Here is a 22,389-nt window from a genome sequence, read left to right as displayed (position 1 = left end):
ACTTGATAAGCTCGAATGGCATGGAGCAGCAAAGGGGATTCATTGCACACATACATCGATTATTATTACTGCCTTGATCCCCCATGTCTTCTATCTTTCAAGATACAAATACTATGCTTTGTAATCAAAAGCATTGTAGGGAACTGTGTGTTTTAGAAGCAAGTAACGTTGATCTTGTTTTGTTCAGTGTTTTGGAACTCACTGTCCTTGATCTACTACTCTCATTTTAAGACGGGTATTTTTTGACCTTAAATGTTACTTGCTCAGTGATACAACAAAGTGTTATCTTGTTCTACTGTGATGGAAATGCCAGTTATCAAGGCTCTGGTTGTTGCCAGTCAGGCCAGCAGTTCACTAAATTAAAGGATATTGAAATGTTTCACCAAGTGTAGTTGGATTTGTATTCTTTGGAATAATCTCATTTTTCTTACAAATGATGTAATCTCAGGAATATTCTAAAGCTGCCTCATGAAAGATCTGAATAGTTCACCTGTGATATGATATTGTGGTGAAGAGCTAGTTGAGCTTTCATCTATAAATATCTCTTCAAACCCTATGGTGTAAAACATTTACTTTGTATAAAACTATGATCTGCCTTCACATCTACATGGTTTTTCTCATGAGGAGGTATTGTTCTAGTTTGTCCCATGCTGTAGAGTTAAAAGGGAGCTGTAGGTTTTCTGAGAATAAATTTTTTTGTTTGTCTTGAAAGTCAGTTCTTTTTTGCCATCTGTTCTTCCTTGGTTTAAGGTATGAGAAAGCTTCTGGTTATTTTTGCTTCACTGTTTTCCTTATTAACTATTCACATCTGCCATTGATGAAGAGGATTTGGTTTGTTTTCTTTTTTTCACCCCCAGAAAATGCTTTACAGTGGCAGTCTGTCAGAGGCCTTTGAGCAGTTTGTAATACTCTGAAGTAAAAATGCCATTGTCTTCATGTAGGATGGCACAAGTAAATAACAGAAGGAGATCTTGAGGACAAGCTTGAGTCTGAACATCAGTTTTCTTGGGTCTTGGGTAATGTGTGATGGTGTCTTGCTGAATGACCTATGGAGAGATTAGCAACGTAAAATAGTGTTGGAGTTCTATTGTAATTATTTTTAGGGGGATTTCCCTTCTGAATTTACTGCATTTTGGTCACCGGAATTCTAATCCTGTATCTCAAGACTTTTGGCAAAAGGCACAGGGGATGTAGAAACCTTAGATTGTTGCATGAGTTTGTGGATAACCATTCTTCCATGCTCCTAGCAACAGAACTGAAGTTGTGAAAATAAATTATATCATCTCTTTGTGGACATTTAGTGTATGACACTCCTTTCTCTGAAAATGCCAAAGGTAGCCTTGTTAGTATGAGTCTTTTGATGGAGAAAGAAATAGTGTTAAACAAAATCCTGATCACCTTGTTTCCATGTACTCTGAGGGTACTAATGCATTAGTGAGGGGACTAATGCAGGGCTTAGCCTGAGCAGGATAAGTGAAGCCTCTTGTCCCACACCCCAGGTATGTTCCACAGCACTGCCTGTTTTAGTGAAACCCTAGCAAAGTCAGACCTTGAAGAGCACAATCTTGCCTACTGCACCAAATTCCCTCCTGTATGTAGATTATCAATAAAAATACCATTTTACATTTACTTGTGCTGAAATGTTTCCATTTTTTTTCTTTTATGGTCTGGGGTGCTTACAGTACATAAAACTTCTATTTGAACAATATTTCAAGGGTATATTTTGTCTCCTTCTTCCTGAGTAACTGAGGCTAAAAAACTAAACCAATTACCACTGCAGGGAAATGTCTTCTATCTGTGATTTTGCAAAATCAGTACCTGCTTCTGCTACAGTACAGGTAGAGCTTAATCCAGTAGTGCATGTTACTTATTAATTCACTTGATAAACTAACACAGTCTAGTGGTTGGGAAACTAAATCCATGAACTTTTCTTATGAGGAGATATATACACTGTGTTTCTTGCTCTGTACATTTTGGTCCTTTTACTTGCTGTTGTTGAACTGTTTAATAGTGAAGTCACTCTAAGATCAAACCCTTTTAGTGACTGAATGCAAAGACATTATCTGAGACTTGGATGATTGGGCCAGATTTTAGCCTTAAGTATTCCTTAAATTGGAACAATTTGGCTTGAGTTACCACAGCTATTTCAGTCTATACAATAAGTAAAAGGATTTTTATACACTGTTAGACTGTGGTTTGAACTGAGGGCAATGTCCAAATTTGTATTTGACAGTGAATTTATCTGCTTTGGTCAATTTATGTCAAATGGCAAGCATTCAGATAACTGAGTAAAATAAAACTGACTCAGAGGAAGTATTTTATAAACTTCGCAGATAGTTGGACTGTTTGAGGTTCTATTCAAAACCAGCTTCTGCTTTAAGTAACAACAAAAGCATTTCTTCTACAGCTAATTGCAAAACATTTTTATACACCTGTCTAATTAGAAAGGACTTGAGACCTGCAAGTTCAAAGCATCAAGTGCACTATGTAATCAACAGACAAACTTCTAGGCAGTGTGTGTGTATGTGTATATATATATATATATGTAAATCTTCTTGTTCCTCAGTTTTGGCACCCCTCATGTTTTCTATCTGTCTGTTTTTTTGCTAAAAATAAACTTAATTTCTTAGAAGTAATTTGCTTTTGGGGCACAGTGTAGAATGCTGTAACTGTATTTTCTAATGTGTTAAATTGTGTTAAGTGGTTGACTGAGACCAGGCAAGGACACAGACAACAGAATAAGTAGAAGATACAGGAAATCAAGGAGGATCAGCATAATGACAGTAGCTGAAATCATGACATGGTACTATTTGGAGAAAGCAGGTGTCTGTATAAAGATGGATAAAGAGGTCTCCAGTTGCATGCCTCCTGTAGTTTCTTGACTGTGCATCTGTAGAGCTCTTTTAAAAGGCTTCAGAATAGCCCTGCTCCTGCTAAGTGTTAAGCAGCCATTTCTTGCTCAGAGTTTGTGACTAACTGAAGTCAGTGCCTTTTGGTTTTTGAGAAATGAATTTTGAGGTGAATAGCATCAGGACCTGCCTGTAGATGATGTTTGCTTTTTCATTCACTCTTTGTAACTTCGCACAAGCACGCGTTGTTAAGAGGTCAAAATAAAGATCTCTGTCAAATAGCACCATAAGCTTTGGGAGATAAATGGTATTTCAAGGAAATACCGCTGCTTGATCGCATGCCTTTTTACAGAATTATGAAGTACTTCAGGTTGGATGGAATCTCTCAAAGATGTCTGGTCCAGCCCCTGTTGGAAGCACTTTCATGTACTTTTTCTTGGACATCTGCTTTTGTCCTCTAGCAGGACAAAGATACTGGGGATAGATAAAATAAGCTAGGTCCCATTTTGAAGTCACAGTTGGTGGCAGTTTGAGCGTTTCAGGAAGGTGCTGGTATGGAGCACTTGGTCAGAATGAAGGTTTTAAGTTCTGTACATACCTTTTATTGAAAAGGCTTATTGAATTCTTTTAAAATGTTAAATTGTCTGACTGTGCTCATGCTGAAAGAGCAGTTGTATTTCAGGCTAGATTTTTTTTAAATTTTCCTTGTACGTGGGGTCACACTTAATACTGGAGTGTTCTGAAAGGTCTTTTGTATGTTACCTATGGCTGTGTAATAGCTGGGGAAGCAATGTAGGTTTTAAGTGGAGGAAGGCAAGGAAAGAAAAATTCTGAGTTTGTGTACAACATCGGTTCGTTTTTCTATAGGTTATTTTATTGCTGTGCACCACTGTTTGGAAAGCCAGGGGTCAAATCCAGCAGGACTGTCCTGCTAATGGTCACTGCACAGTCAATTTTAATATTTTAGGTGTGGTAGAGCATATTTGATCCAGCGCCTACATATGTCTTATTGAATAAATTAACGTATACAGTGGTCTGGTATCTGTTACATTCTTGAATTTTGGATGAAACATAGGTTCTCCAGTCTGATTATTAAAATTACTTGACAGATGTTTCTGTCAAATTGGTTTGTGATGTTAACTTGGTACTCCAAGCATTTCCAGAGACAGACAACATTATAGTCTAGAGATTCATCATATGGATGAGATGCTGCGTAGGAGTCTTTACCATTCAGCTTTCTCATTTTACCATTTAGCCTGTTTCATTTTGCGTCAAAAAAGTCTAAACTGCAAAAATACTTTTATACCATTTCAACCAGAAGTAGAGTTCAGTAAGGTAGAAGATGTTATTGATAGTTTGAAAGGACTCTGAAATCTTTGTGAATCTCATACCCTTTAGAATTTTTCTCTGGCTAAACTTGTCTCCTGACATGCTTTGTAGTTGCTAATTAGATGAAGTTAGGCTGTTTTCATTTTCTCATTAAGCAGATACTGTGAATATTTTATTAAGTAGTAGTTTTTTAACCAAAGATTCAATAGGGTTGCCTCAGATAGAAACTAACATTCAATTGCACATAATGACAGTTCTTATTTGAATGATACTAATTTGAATATGCAGAGTGTGAAGACCTTTGTCAATGCATGTATTTTTAATAAACTCTGAAAGAAATGATTATACAATTAATGAGCAAACCTGTAGTCATTTATCTTGTTCCTTTAGCATTTTAAAACTGATATGTTGTTGCATCATTTTTTATGCCATTGGAAAGCAGGGCAAGAAAGTCTTCCCTGTTACTAGTGAGGTGAGCTGATGGCAGATGCAGAGAGGTTTTTTTCTGCTTATTCAAATAAGGTTATGCTTGTCAACATTGTGTATTTAGCAGTTTCCTTAACTGACTGCTGCTGTCAGCTTAAAAAATAGTAAAATCAATTTAATGAATGTTGACTATGATTAATATTTAAATAAATAGTTTGGAACAATGAAATGATAATAAAATAAGGCCAACAACCATGCTTCACTAAAGATATTGTGTTCTTCACTTGTTTTCATATTTCTAAGTGGTTTAATTTAGATACATCTTTCTAAGGCTGGGTTATCCTCAACTTGCCAAATGCAGACATAAGCACTAAGGGTAGGGCCCTAGCCTCAGTAAAGATGAATCTTTACTGACTGCATTTCGTGGTTTTGGGGAGGCATTTCATAACTTGTTCTACATGCTGTTCATATTTGTGCTTTATGGAATGCTCCCTCTTGAGAAGTCCCTCTCTCCCCAGGTAAGTGGTTAAAGGCTTAATTTGCATTTTCATCTATCCTTGTCTGTAAAACTACTTATTCTCCAGAACCACCTTCTCTATCCAATCAGTAATAAAGTGGTGGGATTTTTTTTTTTTTTTGGTTTTGCCTTTTTCTTGTTTTTTGTAGGTTTTTAATAAGGAAGAGAAAGCTGCTTGCTAATTGACCAGCTACTAGAACTAGACCTTTGCAGGTATCCTAGAGGAGTCAGTACTTCCTAGAAAAATGTGTCACATCTTAAAAGCTGTTTGTTTTCTTCAGGTGGACACATTCTTTTAACAACACCCACTGTCAATGTTCTTTAGATGAAGCTTGAGGCTGGCTCTTATTGAATAAGAATTTGAGAGTCTCTAGCACTTTTAACTCTACAGAAAAGATAAAAGATTGGCTTTGACACAGTTAAAAATATTGCAGACCATGGTATCTCTTAGAGAGGTGGGTGTGTATGCCAAATTTAGGTTGACAGTAGTTGCTGTATATTTCCTCTCCTGAGAATTTTCTCCATGAAGTATTCATCTTTTAAAATACCTCTTTTTTCACAGAAGATATTTCTGGTGCATATACTAGTACTGACAGTATTGTCTGAGTGACATGAACACCTCAATAAATGTTACCTCTTCATTATGAAGAGGCATAAATACTCAGTTTCTCTTACTTGTAATGAACTGCAGTCTCAATTTGCTGTGTAAGATTTCTCCCCCTCCCCCCTAGCCTTTGGCTTTTTATATAAACCCTCTTCATAGCTGAAGTTTTATGATAGGTTTTGTTACATATAGAGGAAAAAGATTTTAAAAAATTCAGCTGGGTTTTCTTGATTCAGTGAGAAGCTTTTAAATTAGGTGTCTTAAAAAAAAAAAACCACAACAACATAAAACCCCCCAAAAAACAAAACAAAAAAACCCCCACAAAAACAAAACACCAAAAAACCAGGAGAAATAAGCAACTGAGAAATTTTTATTTTCCTGCTAAGAAGACTAAGATAACTAAAAAGGCTATCTTTGTTTCTGTAGATGATTACATATGACTTTTTAGTTAAATTGTGCCTTGATTATGTTTATGCTTCTGAGAAGGGAGTATCAAGGGCCATATCTTATATGTCTTTCTATGTGTTTTCAAGCTGCTGTGTCATAGCAGTACTATTGAGTATGTTTAGCATCCTTTCATGTCCAGCAAATTGTAGAGATCTTGTTTCTGGTGATTTTGGCTGCAGCCTTTTTGTTGATGTACTTTGGACCCTTTCTGGAAGTCGTCTTATTATTTACTGTTCAAAAACATCTTTAGCTCTTTCCACATATTCTAACAAAGTGACTGCATATGTCAAAACGTATGTATAGCTTCAGTTACCTGATTCTAGAAGTAAGCAAAAGCTGTGGTTCTTGAAGCTATTCTGGGAGAAAGTGAGGGCTTGATATGCTAGGTGTGAAGGGGAAGATGAAAGCAGAAGACAAAGGAAACTTCTTGTATTGCTGCTTAGTCTTGAGATGTAAATTTTGATCTACAAAAATAATTAGTAATTGCATTTCTGTGGATAAAAAAGTGGAAAAATGTGACTGAGACGGATATCCTGCTGTGTGCTACCCTTGATTCGAATCACACAATTCAGATTTAGCACTGGGTGTTGCTGAAGAAGTGGAAACGGGGTGGCTGACTGGTGATAAGGTGGGCAGGGATTGTGGAAAGCTGTGGTTCATGGAGAAGTTTCCTTGGTCAGATCGGTTAACAAAGGTGGATTTTGTTCAGCCTCTTTGCAGCATGCCATGAGAGGTTGTCAGACGGTACCCTGCTACCCCCAAGGATTTCTCTTACCTCAAACCTGCTGAATACCGCAGCTTTTTGTGATCCTTCTTTGAGGTGACGCAAATGAGGATAAGAGGACACATTGGAATCCTGCAGTTGAGTGGGGTAGAGGTGGTATACAGTGTTTCCCTAAAAAGTTAGGGTAAATGAGTTGCCACTTAACAGTTTATTACAAAGCAGATCTGTTAGGAGAGACTTGTTGTCTGGCTGGTTGAGTCAGGTGGTTACAGTGCCCAGGACATTGTGCATAGACACTGTTCAGAATGAATGCAATTGCTGATGTTCCACTTAAACTTTTGGAACTGGTCTGAATATTGTATCGTGGGGCCTTTTTATAAGCTTAAATTTTTCTCCATACCTCTTTCATCAGAAGCTTTTTTGCCATTTGTGTAACATGTGAGCTCATTGGGTGTTTCCTCTTGAAGGCTTAAATGTCTTTTGGTTCTGCCCTTTCTGTCGTCAAAGTATCACTAAATACATTTGGTAATCCTCTGGGTGTTGTTTTGTTTTGTTTTTTTTTTAATTTACATGATTTGTGTCTAAAAAAAAAAAGCACCTTAAAGGTTAAGTGCAGAATTAGTTCTTGCACAGATGTGATGATCCATTTGTTCATGATCTGAATCATGCTATGGATCTATTGACTACTGCTGTTCTGAAGGGTTTTCTTGCTTTTTGCCTTGCAGCTTGTTAACAAGCTGGGTCAGTTTACTGGCTTCAAGGGTGTTCGGCATAACACTTTAATCTGAAGTCTCTGTCTAAAAGTAAAGGTCATAATAAATCAGCTGCATCCAGAACAGCAGAACATACTGGTTTTCTTTTCAGAGTCCAGTATGGCTGTATAAAAGCCATAAGAGTATAAAAGGATACATGGAAGCTATTCCTAAGCTCTTTGTCACCTTCAGCTATTTTGAGACATTTCATTTCACTCTAAGCTAGTTATAGAGACCTTCAGTATAGGAATACAGATTTTATATTTTTTCATAAAACCTGGATATGGAAATTACAGTTCTGTGTTTTAGCTATTTTTGTAAGAGTCTTGTAAAGTAGCAAAGAAAACTTTAAATACTTCATATCAAAAAAAAGCTCCCAACAAAGTAGAAGTTTTGCTAAAATGCAGTAAAATTTTACCTTTTTTTATTTGTGTATAAAAGCTGTCGTGTAATGCTTTTCTTGAAAGGTGGTGTGGGGTTTTTTGTTATTTTTACCATGTCTATATTCCCTGTTGGCTGTATGTGAGTTTATGCATAGTGACTATGACTTGTACTATGTTGATAGTTTAACTACTTCAGCTTGTCAAAACTACTCTAGCGTGCCTTTCAGAACAGACTTCTTAATATCTCGGTTCTAAGCCGACTAATTAGTAGTTAGCATTGGTCATAAATCAAAACTGAGCACTGTTTGTGTATGGTATGAACCAGATGAATTAATAGAGCTTTTTGTTTTGTTGCATACATGTTTTTCTTGGCACTTTTTGTTTGAGGGTATATGAAAAGTAGTAGTTTAGTGTTGATCCTTCTCAGTTAAATGCACTGAAGTTCTAAAATAGTATTTTATGTATGCTTTGGGTCCAGTAGTGCTTTTGGAAAGAAGTGAGTGAAAAAGATGAGGACAACTTTAAAGCTGCAGTGGTGTGGGGTTTTTTGTTTTGTTTTTCAGTAATACTGATTTACTTAGTTTTACATAAGGCTTGTATGCAAAAAGGTTTTTAAATATGTTGGTTTTTATGAAGTCTTATGAGATCTGCTACATAATAATACATTCCAGGTAGGAGTATGTTTGCTGTGTACTATGCCATCCTTCATTTTCAGAACTGTGAGGAAAAGAGTGCATTAAGTTTTTTTCTCCCCTATGATCCAAAGGTGCTCAATTCATTTTCTTGTAAGATATTCATATATACTTGCCAAAATACTACTCAAAATAATCTAACCATATTCTCCAGCTTGTTGCTGCCTGGGTCAATAGACTAAAGTTAGAACTGTAAATAAAATGTATTCAGGGGGTTATGAAATATGAGAGTAGGAGTGTGGTTGCAAAAGTTGCATGGTCTTACATAGGCTATTTCAGTTTTGTTTTCTTGGGCAGGATTCCTGAATAGAAAGATAAGGGAACTAACTTCTAGTCCCTGTTTGATATTGGAGTCAGCTGGTTGCTTCCAATAATTATATTCCACTTCCAAAACACTGACATTATAATAACTTTCACCTTTGACTCTTGAAGGGGAAGCATCCCTGCTATTCTGTGTGGATCCTGCTGCCTTGGTTTGCAAACCACCACCGTGTTTTGGTGGGGTCAGCAAAAGTGGCTCTTGACTCGATGGGCGCTGCTTTAGGTAGTCTGAGGGGATGAGGACTAGAAAGTACTGCTCTGCTCTGGAGGAAATCTTGCTTCTGCACTTGATGGGAGAGGGAGTAAACAGACCAACACCGAGGCTCTGGATAAGGAAACTGGAGTCCAAAAGCATTAATACAGATGTATATGAAATACAACTAAAGGAAAAAACTGTTTTGGGTGTGTTCCTCTCTTGGTTGAATAAAAGCTTACTTCCTTACTTCCATCTGTGGGTATAGGAAGACAGACCCTTCAGTTCTGAGGAAAAGGGGAGAAGGGAAGTCTCTTTCCTTTCTAGGTTGAATATAAATTATATACCCCTATAATTGGATAGTTTATCTAAGAAAAAAGCTTTTAGGTAACTAAGGCCAGCAGTGATCATGTGAAAGAGCCCCTTGAGACTGGGGAAGTATTCTGCATTCAGATTTTAAAATTAGTGCTTTTATAGCCTAACTCAGGATTGCAGATGTCTCTGTAAAGTATCAGTGCTGTTTTTTCCCCATGCCTTTGGTCTGGCAGCAGAACACTTTTTCTTCCTTATGTGTGGAAGACTTAAGTGATCATGCTGCCTGTTGTCAGTTCCCTTTTACTCCACCACGTCTCGCTAGATGACACTGGGACCTCTTGAAGAATTTCAAAAGGTGCTGAAGACTAGAAATGTCATATAAATATATAGATGTTGGTTTTGTAAAATGTTTATAGGATTGTTTGACTTTCTCTCTCTGGGGAACAATATAAATAAGCTTTTTCTATTCTACAGTAGTTGGCTGATTAGTTAGCACAACTGTTACTGGCTAGCAGGTCTCACTTGTGTTTCTGGTCTGGTGAAACAGCGTACTAGATGGTTGCATCTACAAGGGAGTTTTAGCTCTGATCATAATTCCATTTTTGAAGTGAATCTCCCAGTTGTTCCCATTTACTGGGCTTTCATTCACATCGTGGGGCAGTCTAGCAGCACGTGAACTTGATTTCTTTCAGAAAAAATACCAAATCAGAAGATTCTGTCTACAATTACATCTAATAGGGACCATTTGCTAATTAGCACTCAGTCCCTCTGCCTTCAGATTTATGCTGAGGATGCTTTTCAGGAAGACAGAGAGGCAAGAAGGCTGAAAGAGGAACCTGCACTAACTGCCTGGTAGGAAGTGATGGCCACTGGTGTCTAGAAAACCAGACTGGATTCTGCCAGTTACAGAACAACTTGTACAATAATAATGCATAAAACTTAGAAGCATTTTTGTAAGTATATACTTGTAATTAAGCCCATATTAACTGTTTACAAATGAAGATAATTTTTCTAAGCATAGCTCTTGTTCAGTAAAAGCGTAAACGTGGCCTTAGGTGCAGTCAAGTCTTAATTAGTTCCCGCAGTACAACCTTTTATGCAAATTTTGCAGTGTTTGGCTTTTCTTGTATGTAGGAAGTAGTTCATATTTTCTGTGAAGTGATGCTGATTTCTTTAAAAGAAGAAAAATCAGAAAGGTGTCTAGTAGCAAGTTTTAGAAGTCTGAGGGTTTTTTTGTGTGTAGAAACTCTGAAAATCCGTAAAAGCACATAATGTGTGCACATAATGTGCAGGCTGAAAGCTGCAACTTAAATATTTCAAGTTAAATTGAAGTAGCCAGGGTAGTTCTGGCTCCTTTTTACCGACAGATTGCTTTGTCAACTGTTGCAAACTTGTCAGTGGTAAAAGCTTCAAGCTTCTTCATCTTAATTCCATAAATGTGGAAGTGTTTAGCACTGACAGGTAGCACTTGAGGATCTGCAGTGTTTTGATGTGTTAGCTTTTCCTGATGAGGAAATTAGCAGATCGTTCATCCATCTTTAATGGATGGTGGGGTCTTACTGATATTTTCCCCCCATCTCCCCCACCCCATTTGTTCCCGTTTGTGAGATTTCAGGATGGTCAGTTAAGCATGTAGAAGCAGGCAGGAGCATAGGTATGGTATGTCTGTAGTAGACTTGAGCTTCCTCAAGTTTGCTGAGTAAAGGCCAATAGTTGTAATGATCTTTAAGATCAGGAAATTGGTCCTAACAGCAAAAAGGAACCAGTGAAATAGCTTTGAAATCTGGTCACTAATAAAGATGTGATCAGGGTTTTTTTGTGTTCTTCTATACAAATGCTGTGAAATCAGTGTAGCTTTGAGCAAATCTGACCTGATTTGAAATAGCAAATGTAATGCTGAAGAGTATCTTGTATCTGCTGTCAGAGGCACTATAGCTGAAAATGACCTTTATATTTCTTCTGTGCTGCAGACGTTACTGTTGTCCAATCAATTTAAAGAACTTAATGTCATTCTTTATGGGCTATTTATATTTAAATAAATAATAATTTTTAAAAAATCTATACTTTGGGACTGGAAAAAGCCATCCAGGTCACTTTATCCTAGCCCTTTTAATCGTTACAATGAAGCTTTTCAACACTGAGCCACCCAAAAACCAGAGCAAACAAACCAAAAAAAACCCCAACCTCGGCATATACTTTTTGCTGAAATACTTTCAGTAGGCCTCGTACAACGACTTCAGGAGTGGCTGGTTGACATACTTTATTTTTAAAGAAGTGTTTCAACTTAAATCTTTGAGTATGCTTTAAATGACTCCTTTCAGAATCATAGCTAAGGTGTGTTTTAGGAAAAATTTTGACCCAGAAATATGCTATCTTTATGTCCAGTCCTTCAGGATTATTTTAAGCAGTAGAAAAGACACAGCTTATGGTCATGACTGGGAGAGGAGAAGCCCTTAAATCTCTGAAGAGACAAGAGTATGCATCTCATTATTTTTTCAGGGACCTAGAGGCATGAGGATGCTCCTTTTCATAATTAGGAAGTTAGCTAGTAGAGAAGGATTTTTTTATTTATTTTTTAACTTACCTATATAGTTGAAAGAAAGTATAGCGTCCTGATAGAGCTTGCAGTGCTGCATCTCCAGCTGAGGGGGTGGAGGATGTTATGAAACAACTCTGGTAAAAGCAGCAAGTTATATCCATTTACGAGTAAGTCTGTTGGTATTTCAGTACCTGAATTATCTCTGGACCAATTTAGGCCTATAATTCAAATGAAACGTTATTAGAGATGAGTGGGGAGAGGAAAAAAAACCCAAAACAACAAACCTTCATGGAAATTTGGAATAAAATATGATGTTTTGGAGGGGTGGTAGTGACAACCTTGATCTTTGTTTTTACAGTGTAGATGAGTTTAGATCAAACTAAAAAGCAGTTAAGCTGAGACACATACTGTAAAGAGGCAGTTTGTTGTGGTTGTTTATGGTGAGTTTATTTTTGGAAGGAATATTCTTGGGAGAGCAGAGGGCTTATTGATGTACATTGTAACAGCTCAGTGCAGCAGAGATTTTTTGCTGAAGTCTGGATCTTGCCTAAAACCATTTTCCACAGCTTTCTGATTGATTTTTCTGTAGGACTGTCACTCTAGCATAATTGGATGCTGGGGTGACTAGTATTGCTCTCCCAGTACGATACTCAGTTTAGGACTCCGTCCTTGCTTTCTGTCTGGTTAGTCTGCATGTCTTAAGTGCTTCACTGTTGAAAAGTTTTGTTCAGAAGCAGCATAGGTTTGGGTTGCCTCTGTATAGCTGTTATTTTCAGATATAGCTAGCAGTTTGTTTTTTTCAATTTTATTCAAACTACCTTGTACTTCTTGAAAACTTTCCAACTTTCTCTTCTCCCACTTTCCCTCCTCCCAATGCCAGGTTTTCTCCTGATCCTGATGTGTGTTTGCATGCTGGCTCGCCATCTGATGAGTATTGATGTTTGAGATGCTTTACAGTGCAATGTAACTACTGAGCCTGCTGGCTTTATCCTTTTAATTCCCTGTCTTTTAGGCTGCTTCATCTAGGCCTTCACTTTTGTGATCTTGACCTGGCTGTTGTCTTGCCTTTACTTTTGAGAACAGAGTTCCGGGTAACACTATGGATATTCAAGTACAAAAACTTGCCATTTTTTTAATCATACTAAGTTTGTACAATAACTGACAGTACTGAAACTGTAGAAGTTCTTCCCCCACCCTGCCCCTTTTACGAGGATGTTTTACTACACAATGACCTATTTTAACCACAGCATTTGGAAAGAGCTAGGAAGAATCCAGACTTGCATCTTCCTTTTCAAAAATATTAGAATCAATGCAAATTCCTTGGCAGTCACTGCCTTAGCCATGACTCTGTTTTGCAGTTCTTTACCTCATATCAATATCAGTGGATTTCTTGGACACAGCCCTTTTTCCACTGACCAATGTGATGTGGCAAACTGTCTTTTTCTAGTCTTCCTTTGACCATTTTAATGTTGGTGGATCTGTAACATGACCAGCATAAAGTTACCACTGGAAAATAACTAGAACTGCTGTGTCCAAGATAGCTGGTTCCTTTGAGAGGTTTCCCATCGGAACGTGGCAAGGACGAGTGGCGTCACAGATGTTAATGGATAAAACACTGTACAGAAAACCACTTTTTTAATGTGGCACTGGAGTCACTATTAACTTGTTTATTTCAAGGTTTGTGTTTTTCTCGTTTTTTTCCTAGCTTTTCAGAAATTGCACATCTTTTAAAACTGTAAAATTTAAATAAGTATTTTCATTTCAGTACTGTGCACTTGTCAGCTTCTTTTTCCAAACCAGGTTACAGTGACTTTTAGGAAAATAAGACTTGAGAAATTTTTGTTTCAAAAAATCCCCCAAACTTGAAGGGCTTTCTTGCTTAATGAAAAACAGAACGAAGTGAAGGGGGAAAAAATTAAACTGTGCATTCCATATGCGGTCAGCCTCTTTTTGACTGTTTTTCCTGTAGAGCTTTTTCTTTCTTACTATCGTCTTCCTTTTTTACAGATTCTGGAATTCCCTTTTCATGCTGCTTCTTAATATAGTGGACAACCTTTTGAAGGTGCTTGGATGAGAAAGTTTGGTTGATGTAGAGGGTGTCAGTTGCATGAATAAGAGTATGGAAATGATTCTCCATCCATTTTAAGCACTTGAAGAGGCATACTGGCCTCAGTGGCATTTATGAAGTGTCATTCTGGTTTAATTGGAAAAAACTGTGGTCCAACAATAGCAGCTGTTCCTCTAGGCTGAAGTTCAGATTTTTAACCTGGCCTAAGTCTGTGCTGCTGCTGAAAGAACTAGTAACACTTGGCCCAAATTAGATTAGTGTTCAAATCCAGCTGGAAGATTTTCTGGGAGCTGCAAGGAAGGTTAGTCTTCAGCCCATTTGCAGCGTGGCAAAAGAAGAATCTTGTGTCAGCACAAAGAAGGGTTGGCATGGAGACTGGGAATTCTTTTTTTTTTTTTTTTTTTTTTTTTTTTGGTGGTGGTACTAGTTGATATGACAGTGATTAGGCATTTGTTTAAGTAACTTGTCAAAATGAGCCTTGGTTGCATTGAACTAATGTTTGCTTTTGGCTAAGAATCTTCAGCAGTATAATTACTGACTATACTGTGGTGATTGTAATGAAGCATCTATATTTGTGTCTGAGATATTTTCTTTGAAGAATTTTAAGTTTTCTGTATTTGGAAGAGCAGTTTATCCTATGGATACCTTCATACTAAAAATACTAAACGAAGCTATGCACAAGTCAGTTTTGTAGGATACAACTGAAAAATATTCCTAGGTAAATGTTTAGAAACTGTATTTTGTGGATTCTGTATGTGTCAAATTTTTTGAGAGCTCAGGGGAGGAGCACAACTGTAGCACTGCTCAGGTGAAGTCATGCATCAGCTGGTGTTAATAGATGCATAACTCTACACTTTGGCAATGTGCTTTTGAGTTGACACTTTTTTTGAAGCACTGGTTGTTGCAGCTGCCTGACATGATCTAGGATGAAGGCGAGTCTTTGTTTCTCATTTTAAACAGACCAACTAGAAGTTTTCTAAATGACACATTGTTTAGTGTACATACAGCCTTGGCTTTAAATCAGTTGTTTAGGATGTGTGTTTCAAACAAAACATTTGTGGGCTATGGAAATGTTATTTGTATGTCTTTTCAAATTACTCCCCAAGTTTTTATTAAAGGCAGAGCTTTCACATATGTTGAACTGTAAATTACTACAAGTTACTTAGATGTATCTTATTTGGACTACTATGTATCACTAAAACTTTTCTTAATTTTTTTTTATGAAGTCTCATTAGTAGAATTACTATTTCAGTATGAACAAGTATATGATATACCACTTTCGACAACAAACTTGAACAGGAATCTGACAATTACTCAAGCAAATTCTTAAAGATGTCACGTGAGAAGCTTTTTGCTGTAGGAGAGCAACATGAGACTTTTTCAGTTCGGATTCTGAAGTTCGCGTAAAATGAAAACCCATAGTAACTGCAAAGGTGGTATCCTCATATTCAAACTTATGGAATGTAGAAATTACTACAGTATTTTATGTGCCACAAGCCCTACAAAAGCAAGTAACTAAAATCCACTGTGAAACTCAGAGCCTTAGAGTAGCGTAAATATTGAAATAGGAGACAAGGGGAGATTTTGTGATATTTTGTATTAAAAAAGTTAACTTAAAGAGCTACCATTACACTGTAGTGGAGGAGAAATTGCGAGATTTCTTTATTTTTTAGGTCTTGGAGGCATACACTGCTGACAAAAATGTGGAATATAATACAAAGTTGCTAACTTAGAGGAAACTGACTATTGGCAAGTATTTATTCACCACTTTTCTGCTACATCAGTGCCAGGCATAGCAGAAACCAATAGCTGACAACTCAGCAGCGGATGAGAGAGGAAAGAGGATGTCAGATTTTCACTAACTTACCAAGTCAGTATTTTTTCTTTTTTACATTGCATTTGGCTGAATGATTTAAGAATTTATGTGAGAAAATATTTTAAGAATTATGTTTTGTATTTCTTTTGTCTAAACTCATTGTATATCATCCTCACTTTCTGGAAAGGACAAGCCTGTGACTTACCCGATTCTGCCTCCTTGGCTCTGGGCTGTGTCGTCCCTAGCTGGCAGGAATTCCAGGAGTCCTGGTCCACCTCCCGTGTCTGTTCTTCACGCTCATCTGCTACAAAACATAGCAAGCACGCTAGACAGGTCTTAGGATATCACCTTATCAGACCTATCCGTTTTCCTTTCAGCTTTGTAAATGTATGCTTCTATTGTTGGCTACAAAAGCGGCTCAGTTTTCCTCCAAGTAATTATTAGAAAACTAAATAGTGGCAGCATCAATTTGGAAGCAATGGTTTAGCACTTAAGCAAAACAGTTCTTCTCACCATATTAAAAAGAGTGTAGTCTTGACAGCACAAGCTTATTCCAACCTACCTTTGCCTTTGTTAGAGATAAAATACCCATTTTTACGACTACAGTGTAAGCTGTTTTATGGAAACAAAAGCGTGTAACTGCCCCCAAGTTAATTGAGGTATCAAATTTGTGTATTTTGCCAAGGTTGCTTAGGGGTGACAGCAGTGTATCCAGCAGGGCACATCTTTGCCATCCTTTTGCTCCTTGTTTGACTAACACTAGACCAAATACCAAAAAGCTGAATTATCCTGACTTGCAAAGGACATTGCCCTAACTTTTCATTCCTTATTGCCCCCAAAATAGTATCACTGAGGTAAATCTGCAGAATTCTTTCAAGCTATCTGTATCTTTCTCTTGCCACTGTGCCAGTTAAGTGTCTTGTCCTAACATAGTTTCCCTTGTGCTGCCTGCAATAACAAGTGCTTCCAAAGACATTAAGGAGAGAAGGCATCAGAGACAAGGTGTAAGGTATTGAAAGAAATTTTGACTAGCACTGGAAATCTTCTAAGGTCAGTCCTCTGACAGATTTTTGTGGATTGACTTGATAGCAGAATGTCCAACCTGGGGTATTTTGGGAGCACTCAGCACTTACTTGCAGTAGTTTTTATTGTGTTCATGCATAAATTTTCAAGGGAAGAGCTGATGCAGTGTTGAGTAAGTCAGTCTGGGTGCTCTTTCATAGAGTTCTGTAGAGACTCATTAGCTTCCATGTAAATAAAAACAATTTTCTTCTTAGCCCTTTTGAAATTTTCTGTGATATTCATTGCCTTAGATGTGTCAGTTGGGTGTTTTTTTGAGTAACATCCTGCCTAATGTGCTTCATCTTTCTCTCCTTTTGCTAGAGTTGATCTGTAGTACTTTTTGTTCTCAAGTAGAATACAAGTAATGCAAGCTATACTGTCTTTAAGGTATTGACCCTTTATCTGTACCAAGTATTTTAGTCTTAAAAATTAAGTAAACCCAATCACTCTTGTTATTTTCTCATCAGCATGTAGGCAGCTGTGTGTTTTATTTCTGCCCCAGTAATGAAAGATCCTACTGTGACTAATTAATCTGTGATCTGTTGATTAACAACCTTTCATTCTTGAGTCAGCAAATGTTAGAATTTATGTACTGGAAATGCTGTAAAATTAGTAGTCAATAGTAATGCATAGATTACAAGTTTCATGTTCCTGTCATCTTTCTTTATTTTTTCCTGTTTTTTTAAAGTTCATATAATTGGGGAGTTTAATCAATTATACTTGTATATGTCTCCAGAGAGTAAGTCCAGCTTTGCAGCTTTCTCTAGATGCATAATTCTTCCAGACCAGGTGGTCTCGGACATATGATTTCTTAATCTTAAAGAGAACATCCTTCTTTAGCATCTTTCACAACAGTTTTTGTGCCTCTTGCTTTCATTTTGAAGCAATATGGGGTTTTTCTTCTCTCATGAAGGTTCTTTATTTTGGCTTTGTCAAAGCCTGTGAAGTCTCAAGGTATATACTGGTTATGGGGTTTAACCATAGAAGATTTGTTGTCCTTGAGCTTTGCAGCTTCTGTCATTTCCAGCTGAATCCTTTAACCCAGTTATTTCACAGATAGCTTGTGCATTCAGATTTTCTATGTAGGTCACTTGTGACAACATTTTGCTTGTAATGTCTCTGAAGCTGCATTGCAGTATGACTACAGCTTGATCAGACATAGGAGTTTTCCTTTAACTAATCTAGAAAAGCGGGGTAAGCTTTGGCAAGCCTGGGCTGCAGCTGCTAATTGCGTACTTGTAATTCCATGCAAGCTTGGATGCTGAAGCCCAGGTTGTCACATTTCAGCTGTTGTTGATACTAGATAGGGTTGAACCAATGTTGTGCGGTGTTTTTTTCATCTGCAGTCATGCTGAAGAACTGAAAATGAAGAGAAACTTGTGATTTTGGTTCCTTGGTTTTACTAGGCTAGAAAGTTTGGGTTTTTTTTTTTTTTTAATACTGAAAATTTGCTTCCTTTGCCTCATGTTTAAGTAACATATCCTATTTTAAATGGCTACTTTGCAGACATGCTATTTATGAGGAGCAAAGCCTATATACATAATTAGAGAAAATATGATTTTCTTCATGAAGTGTCACAAATGCTTTCACTTGTGAACTGTTGGTGGTATTTTGTTGCAGAGAAAAGGTCTGGTTTTAAATGCAGATCTTTACATTTACCTTCCCCTCTTCTTGGGAGCCTGTAGATCTGATTTACCTCATCTGTCTGGTGTCGTCTTTCCCTCATTTTCCCATTCTCAAGCCCCTAATGCCCTGGTTTACTGGGTTGCTTCTTGCCTCACTGTGCTGCATGATGAACTCTAGTGCAAGTGGTGAGTTGGGACCATTTCTTTTAGCAGCAGCCAAAATCTCACCTGTGAAGTTAAGCTGTTGTTTTGTGGCCATTTTAATCTGTCAGTTGTAGAAAGCTAGAACTGCTTCTGCTTTGAGGGGAAATAATAGTACTTGAAAAACACTATCTAGAATCTGTTGCAATATTCTGAAGTACTTCCCTACCCTGCTTTTAATGGCTTTTCTGAATTATTTAAATGACATTTGTGACAAGAACGATATGCCAAGAGTCTGTCCTCAGTTATTGCTCTTAAATTTTGCTGTAAGAAAATTGATTGAGTTGTCTTACTATATCCTGAATGTAGAAATTTGGTTGCTGTTGATGCAGTTGCTGATAGGCAAATTGCTGGTAGACTTCCCTGTTACTCTGTTTTGCTAGGATCAGCTTTGTGGCTCTAACAGATGTTACTTCCATAATTCATGCTCCAAATTCAAGTTGTGAAATGGTGGAGCTTTGGCTTTCTTTCCTTTATAAACGTCTATAAAATACAAAGTAGAACTTTTTGCAAGATTTCACATGGCACCACTCTACATGGAACTGTAGATATATGGGAGCAGCTGTGCAGCACCGTGCTGCTCCCACCCCTCTTTCTGATGAGTTTCATTTGGATGTTCTTGTATATTTATCGAAATGTTGGTTTGTATTTTGTAGAGCACTGAAGGCAGGAACTAGCCTTTACGAAAGCTTCTAAAATCAGACTTAAAATTAAAAGCATCTTATAGTGTCTGTTTTTGTGGCCATCTATAATGACATGGCAGAGTATCATTCCCCCTTGGTGAGAGGGTGGTTCCATCATACCATTTGGTGTAGTTCAGGCTCTTTGATCATTCATGTAGCTTCCCTTCTGTGTAAAAGCCAAAACCTGTGTGTTACAGTGCTATCAAAGCCGTTGTATTTGCATAAAGCTGCAGGTGCTGTCGTGCACATAAACTGAATTGTACAAGGATGAAAGAAGATTAAATGAGTTACTTTTTATGTCTTCTGACAAGCTTTTTGCCCCTGTTTGAGTCAACAGCATCAAACTGATGGGATTATGTTTTAAGCAAAAGCTGTCACAGTAATTAGAATTTATAAAATGGAAAAAATGCCATGGAAAACACTGGCTCACCTTCTAAAAATAAAATGTGCTTTGATGTAAACATTCTGTATATATAAGTTGTGGAGGAGTACATCATTTTTCTGTTGAAATTGATCCCTTTGTAATAACTCTTTGGGGCTATCAAATGCACTAAAAATCCATGCCCAGTCACATTGGAGAAGAAATGTGTTGTTGGATATCTTCATTCTGATAAAGCATCTGCAGCTTGTTTTTGACTGCTTGTATGAAGTAACTAAATACAGATTTCTACTCAGAATGCAGTGGAAGCTTTGAAGAAAATTGTGCAATTTACCCTGGGATGTATGACATTGGTGGCTTGTCTCTAATAAGGTACAAGCCCCACAGGCATGAGTTACCTTCTTTCACCCACCGCAGTTGTTAGCAGTTAATGCACCTTCCGAATCTGCAGTTCCTACCATTCTCAGTGAAGAGACACAGCAATGGAGACTTGGGTCACCTTCTTGGTGACAATACATGAAACATAGCTCTTTGAGTAGTTTGAAGTCCCATTTTTTCAATTCTGCGATCACCAAAAGCGTTTTCCTTGCAGGTGGGTGGTTCCTAGGCAATCTTGTAGTCCCACCTGGAGATTGGGAAAGCAACTTGAAATTCCTAAGTACAGATAACATGTGTGGTCACGTTCCCAGTGGTGCAATTGACTGTCCCAGGGCACAGGCATGAAATACTGTTTGACTAGTAGATAGCCAAGTAATTGTTAGTGGAGAGTAGAAAAACTTCTGGTGATTTCTGCAAGAGTAATTTCTTATTTAATGAAGATGTAGGAATTAAAAAAATGAAGAGTGCACACTGAGAATGTTCAGTATTGGTTAGTGATCTTGATCACTTGGTATGTTTAATGAACTTCCACATGGGGTCATAAATCTAAGAATGTAAGTCATGCTTTTAAGTTCATGGCTTGAATTTTAGAAAACAAGATCCTAGAAATACAGTAGAAAATCCATCCTGGATTTTCAGAGTGATGTGGTAGCTAGAAGATGTAGTGTGGTGCGTTATAAAGAGATGTAATATATGAATGAGAAAATAAAGAGTCCCCAATAGGAGTTACATAGAAAGCTAGAAGCTGGGTTGGACTGGTCTGCGTGTCCATTTCTGTTGTAGGCATTTGAGTAAGAATGGCGGAGGCTGAAAAGTTGGAGGAGGTTGGAAATATGCCACATTCTCAATGTGCCACAACAATGAACGGTGAAAAGAGCAGCATCGTTAAGATTTAAGGATAACAATTCCCTTCAATTATCATAGGGAGGAGATGCTTGCAGTTTAAGTTTCTTTGTAATACTAAAGTCATAGCAAGAGCTGATGGATAGAAGTTGAACTGAAAAAAAAAAAAAAAAAAGCCATGTATTGAACACTTGCAATTTAGCTGTGAGTAGATTTTCTAACTGGTTATCACAGATTGGGATTTCTGGTTCGTTTACAGGGAGTGATTTGAAAATGAAGGTGAAAGATTTATGTAGCTCTGTTGAGAACAATCTGAGTTACTTATTTTATTTTCCATCTCTGGAGTACTGCTTTCCCCCATTCCCATGGGTTGCAGTTCATTTTTCCAGTTTTTTTAATTGTTAATTCTTTTCTAATTGTTAATTCTCCATACTTATCTGCTTTAATATTTTTCTGGAGACTATTTACCATAGTTTACAAGCCATTCCAGTGGTTGCCAGTAGTCTCTCCTGACCCCCAAAAATGTGTTTGAGATATAAAAGAAAAAGTCGAATATGTTGGGGGTTTTCTTGTCTACCTTCTTATCTCTCAGCTAGTCTCATCTGTGGAGAGAAAAAGGGAAGTATTTGATCAGTGTTTTGTTCACAGAAGAAATTTTGCTATCCAAGGTTAACTTTAAATGATGTGCCGTGGGCCATCTGTATAAAGATGCTAATTGTTGACAGGTAATTGTTAACCTAAGTGTATAAGAAAAGATCCAGTAGTTGTGCAGCCATTTAGAAATTCATAAACTTGAGAAGAGTTGGAACTTTTGCCAAGCCTGTAAGGTCTGACAAAAGATTGTCCTTTTACTAACAAAAGTACATGCTTATTTCTACCAAGAGTGGCCAGCTCCATGTATTTGAATATGATTATAGAGGAAAAATAGCTTGAGAAGATGTTGAAATTTTGAAACACTAATTTGCTGATAAACATAAGACACAAAATAATGAAGAAAACCATGTGTTGGTTCAGAAGAACTTGAAGCATATATGAAACATTTCGTGGGAGAATGAGGGCAAGGTAAAAGCAGTAGCTGGATACCAAAAATAATTAAACTCTTGGATTCAGGATTACCCTGCAAAGTCAAAGTATTTTTTTCTTTTGAAAGAAAACATTTCATGCTGAAAACAGAAGAGAGGATATTTCTAAAAATCACTCACTTATCTAAATTAGGCAGCTAGATCTAACTGCGTCATGATGC

General features: G+C 37.3%; 1 protein-coding gene across 3 annotated transcripts in view; it reads left to right on the top strand.

The window, feature by feature from the left end:
- The window catches only part of SEPTIN7 (septin 7), a 65,274-nt gene that overhangs the window by 13,705 nt on the left and 29,180 nt on the right, over positions 1 to 22,389 (top strand). For 2 of the 3 annotated variants that reach the window (XM_074858569.1, XM_074858580.1), the window contains exon 3: positions 15,833 to 16,029. The exons of the other annotated variant lie outside the window; for it this stretch is intronic. In XM_074858569.1, coding sequence (XP_074714670.1) covers positions 15,987 to 16,029 — 43 coding nt within the window. In that variant the 5' untranslated portion in view covers positions 15,833 to 15,986. The remainder of the gene's footprint in view (positions 1 to 15,832; positions 16,030 to 22,389) is intronic. 3 annotated transcript variants of the gene reach the window in all.

The sequence above is a fragment of the Strix uralensis genome, chromosome 1 (assembly GCF_047716275.1).
Source record: "Strix uralensis isolate ZFMK-TIS-50842 chromosome 1, bStrUra1, whole genome shotgun sequence".
NCBI lineage: Eukaryota > Metazoa > Chordata > Aves > Strigiformes > Strigidae > Strix > Strix uralensis.
The sequence above is the reverse complement of the archived record's forward strand: the minus strand, read 5'-3'. Positions and strand labels throughout refer to the sequence as shown.